Source organism: Mandrillus leucophaeus, unplaced genomic scaffold (genome assembly GCF_000951045.1).
Source record: "Mandrillus leucophaeus isolate KB7577 unplaced genomic scaffold, Mleu.le_1.0 Scaffold68, whole genome shotgun sequence".
NCBI classification, from domain to species: domain Eukaryota; kingdom Metazoa; phylum Chordata; class Mammalia; order Primates; family Cercopithecidae; genus Mandrillus; species Mandrillus leucophaeus.
Genome location: NW_012107363.1, coordinates 381,354 through 385,726, shown reverse-complemented (window position 1 = coordinate 385,726; position 4,373 = coordinate 381,354). Strand labels below are relative to the sequence as shown.

At 55.0% G+C, this 4,373-nt stretch overlaps 1 protein-coding gene across 3 annotated transcripts in view; it reads left to right on the top strand.

Moving 5' to 3' along the window:
- Positions 1 to 4,373, top strand: part of CRMP1 (collapsin response mediator protein 1) — a 74,426-nt gene that overhangs the window by 53,221 nt on the left and 16,832 nt on the right. For all 3 annotated transcript variants that reach the window (XM_012002133.1, XM_012002134.1, XM_012002135.1), the window contains exons 8-9: positions 746 to 866; positions 2,561 to 2,717. In XM_012002133.1, the coding sequence (XP_011857523.1) occupies positions 746 to 866; positions 2,561 to 2,717 (278 nt within the window). The remainder of the gene's footprint in view (positions 1 to 745; positions 867 to 2,560; positions 2,718 to 4,373) is intronic.

Here is a 4,373-nt window from a genome sequence, read left to right as displayed (position 1 = left end):
TTAGCCAGGATGGTCTCGATCTCCTGACCTCGTGATCCGCCCGTCTCGGCCTCCCAAAGTGCTGGGATTACAGGCTTGAGCCACCACGCCCGGCCAACTTTTTGTATTTTTAGTAGAGATGATGTTTCACCATGTTAGCCAGGATGGTCTTAATCTTCTGATCTCATGAAGAGAGACTGGGTTTCACCATGTTGGCCAGTCTGGTCTCAAACTTCCGACCTCAAGTGATCCATCCGTCTTGGTCTCCCAAAGTGCTGGGATTACAGGTGTGAGCCACCGTGCCTGACCAAATTGAGGACATTTTCTGATGCCCTTATCAGGTCATTACTGAGTCTCCTGGGCCCGTGCCCTGGGCCTGGTGTCTGCCGGACACGGGACACAGACGTGAGTGGACATGTTCCATGTCCTGAGGGGCTTGAGATCCCACCCAGTGCTCTTCATGAGCTCCATGGCCCAGGGATGGCCACGAGCTGTGTGTTCCTGGCCCATCGTGAGGTCAGGACGGAACCGGGAGGCAGTGGTATAAAGTTGTGTAGCGCTTGGATGTTGCAGCTGTATCCCAGCGTGAGACCAGTGCCCCGCCCCAGAGAGCAGGGGCACTGTCAAGCACTGTTGGACTCCGTATGTCCTTCTCATTCGATGGAGCAGATTTCCCTTCTGACCACATTTAGTTAAGGAAAATGGAGATGGGTGGTAGCTGTGCCCCCAGCCTTCCCTCCTGTGACACTGTGTGTGCTGTGTTCAGCTGGAGGCCGAGGCGGTGTTCCGGGCCATCACCATTGCGGGCCGGATCAACTGCCCTGTGTACATCACCAAGGTCATGAGCAAGAGTGCAGCTGACATCATCGCTCTGGCCAGGAAGAAAGGTATGCAGCCGGCCCTGGGCCTTCTAGGGCAGCTGGGGCCTGGAAGGGGGTGTCCTGCAGGTTCAAGTTCACTCCCTCCCGAACTCAGACAGAGTTCTGTCTGAGGAGGGAGAGGTGAAGGGGGGATGCTCCTGACACAAGGATGGTGGCTGGAATTCTTTGGTCCCAATGACCCTAGGACCCTAGGACCCTAGGACATTCACCTTGATAAGTCCAGCTCCATTGAAAGAGGATTTTAATCATATATTATGTTTAATCTAATGGATCCAAATATTCAGCATGTCATCAATGTAAAAATCATTAATATTTTGCATGATGTTTTCTGTACTCTCTTCAAAATTCCGTGTGTATTTTACATGTACACAACTCGGTTCAGACTAACCACAGCCTCAGGTTATTGGTGGCCACATGCGGCTCAGGACTGCCTTATTGGACAGAGCAGGCATGGACCCCAAACACGTTGTTTCAGTGTTTTTAAGGGCAAGCTGACAAGTAGAGGCTAGAACAGCACAGCTTGCCTGAAACTAGCCCCGTTTTGAAGATAAGGAGACCCGGGCTCAGAGAGGTTACGAAAATCTGGAAGCAGTACCAGCCGGGAGTGGGTAAGCAGGCAGGTTCTGGAGCCACAGGAAGCCATAAGGTGGTCACTAGCCACACATGGCTATTTAAATTTAAATTAAGTAATGTTAAATAAAATGAACAAGTTAGTTCCTCAGTGGCACCAGCCACACCAGCTTAAGAACCACATGTGGCCAGTGGTTGCTGGTTGGGCAGCTGTGACGTAGGGCACCTGCCTCACTGCAGAGAGCGCTGCTTGATGGGCTGCCCTAGAGCCGGGCAGAGCTCACAGCCGCCTCTCCTGCTGGGCAGCAGGTGGCCTCGGGCGAGGGCAGCAGGGTCTCTGAGGCCACATCTCTTGCCCTTGGTCTCTAATGCAAAGATCTTTCCTGGGAGCCCCAGCTTCCGCCTGCAGGCTTTTCTGGAAGAAACCCGCCTGGCCCACTCCATGAAAGGCAAGCGGGAACTTCTGGGAAGCTGGTACTTGGGAAGCTGGTACTCGGGAAGCTGGTACTCGGGAAGCTGGTACTCGGGAAGCTGCCCTCCAGCCCTGGGCTGATAGAAACACATCCAACTCGCTTTCCCCTGGGGTGGGACGACCCCGAGGCGTGTTCCCGAGCAGGACTGAGTGCCGAGGCCCTCCGCTGTGCCTCGATGAGAAATCTCTCTTTATTGGCTGCTTTCCCTGCCTTATGTCACTTCCTCAATCCCCAGCCAGTGTTTCCTGGAATCACCTCCCAAATAAGACACTTGAACTAGAGTCCTAAGATCTGCTTCCAGCAGAACCAAACCGAGACAGCAAATCATGGCTCCGTGCCTTGGCTTACGAATGTATAAAAGGACATAATAATGTCCAAACCCTAAAAGCAACAGCTGTATCCACAAGGTTGCTGGGTGAGTCAGCTGCCGTCCGCCCCACGGAGCGCTTGGCGGGGTGTGGACAATGTGATGGAACCGGGCCTGACACCCAAGGTCCCTGCGGTGCAGGCGGTGATGCCTGCGAGAACGGCGGCCAGTGTTCCGGCCTTCAGCCAGCCCCGTTCTCCCTCCACAGTCTTCCGATTTTGTGCCTTTGACATCTGCCTCAAGAGAGTATTTGCTTTTAACCAGGCTTGTTTGTGTTTGCCCCTCCCAAGGGCCCCTAGTGTTTGGCGAGCCCATTGCCGCCAGCCTGGGGACCGATGGCACCCATTACTGGAGCAAGAACTGGGCCAAGGCTGCGGCGTTTGTGACTTCCCCTCCCCTGAGCCCGGACCCCACCACGCCGGACTACTTGACCTCCCTGCTGGCCTGGTGAGACCTGTGAGAATGTGGGGCTGGGGGAGGCAGCTGGGGCCTTTGGAAGCAGAGAGTTAATGGTGGGAATCCGCAGGCTGGTTTGGACTCATGATTACAGAGGAGGCTCTGCCCCGTGCTCTGAAAGGACAGCGCTTGTGTGGCTTACAACAGGCCTTCAGGGACCTGAAGATCTGTGGCATCCAGTGACTGTTCCATTCACATCTATTGACTTCCTCTTGTTGAGCCAAGCTACTGTTAAGCACCTGCTCTGTGGCAGGCACCGTGGTGTATTGGGAAGCACTCAGGATTAGGGATGGAGACAAGGCTGTGTCACCCTGGACCTGGGACATCACCCGTAACACCTCTTGGTCCCCCTCATTTTACTCAAAGTGGGAGCAGACAGTACCTGTGGCAGAGCTGCCTATGAGACAGTGCAGGAAAACGACCTGGAACCGAGGGCTCCAGAAGTGGCCGCTGCTGCCTGCAGCGCACCTGCTGTGGTGCACGCACACCGTGCAGCCCAGCACCTCAGCCCCTTCCCTTCTGTTAGCCACCATGAGGGACGAGCACTTAGCAATAGCAAGGCCACACAGCAAGCCTAAGTGTCCAGGCCGCTGTGGAAGCAGAGATGCATGCTTAGAACCCACCGGGAGGTTTGCAGAAGGCTTTCTGGAGGAGGTGGCATCGAGACTAAGGCTCGGGGATGCGAAAGAGTTTGCCCGATAGGGGAGGATAAGACGGGGCTTCTTGGCAGAAGGAACCTTGGAGGAGGGGGCAGCGGTGTGTACCCACGTGGAAATCACTGTCCCCCTGATGATACAGAAATCCTTGACTGGCATAGCCAAGGACTTACTCAACATCTGCAGTCCGATGTCTGGTGGGCAGCTCACGTTTACAGAGAACTGCAGATCTTCCCCCGTAAAGCTGCTACCCCCGCAGTCTTGCCCATCTCAGGAAATGCCAGGAACATGGACCAGAGGCCCTGGAGTCTGACAACGCCTCACCTGTCTGCTGTGGCCATCCTGGCTCAGGCCACCGTCCTCCCTGGCTTCCTACCAAGGCTTTCTGTTTCCACGCAGGCCTACCCCCAGCTACCCATCACAGTCTGCTCTCAGACATTTAGAACCTAGATTAGATCAAACACCCCTCTGCTCGGAACCAGTAAGTCCTCTCCCGGTGAAACCCAAGTCCCCACAACGTCCCACAAGGCAGAACTCAATCCAGCACACATGCCCTGACCAACCTCCCTCCCTGGGCCTCCTCTGCCCTTGGCTCCCTCGGTCCAGTCGCGGCTTCATGCTGACCCTGAACCCCAGGCAGGACCCTGCCTCAGGGCCTTTCCACTCATGGGAACCCCTGGCTAGTTCTCTCTTTCTTAGACACCACGTGGTTTGCTCTATGACTTCCTTCAGATCTTTGTTGGAAGGCTCCTTCTCAGTGATGTAATTTTCTGATTATCTTCCTGATAATGGCATCCCCAGCCTGTCCCCAGCACGCCTCACCCTACCTGCTTTAGTTGAATCCCTGACACTCGCTCTGACAGCGCCCATGTGCCCCATTTGCCTCTGCTTATTGCCAGTCTCCTCCGTCCCTCAGTAGAGCTGACACATGCAGAAGCTCTCTCTTTCTGTTCTTAGATGCACTCCCTATGCCTTAAATTGTACCAGGCAC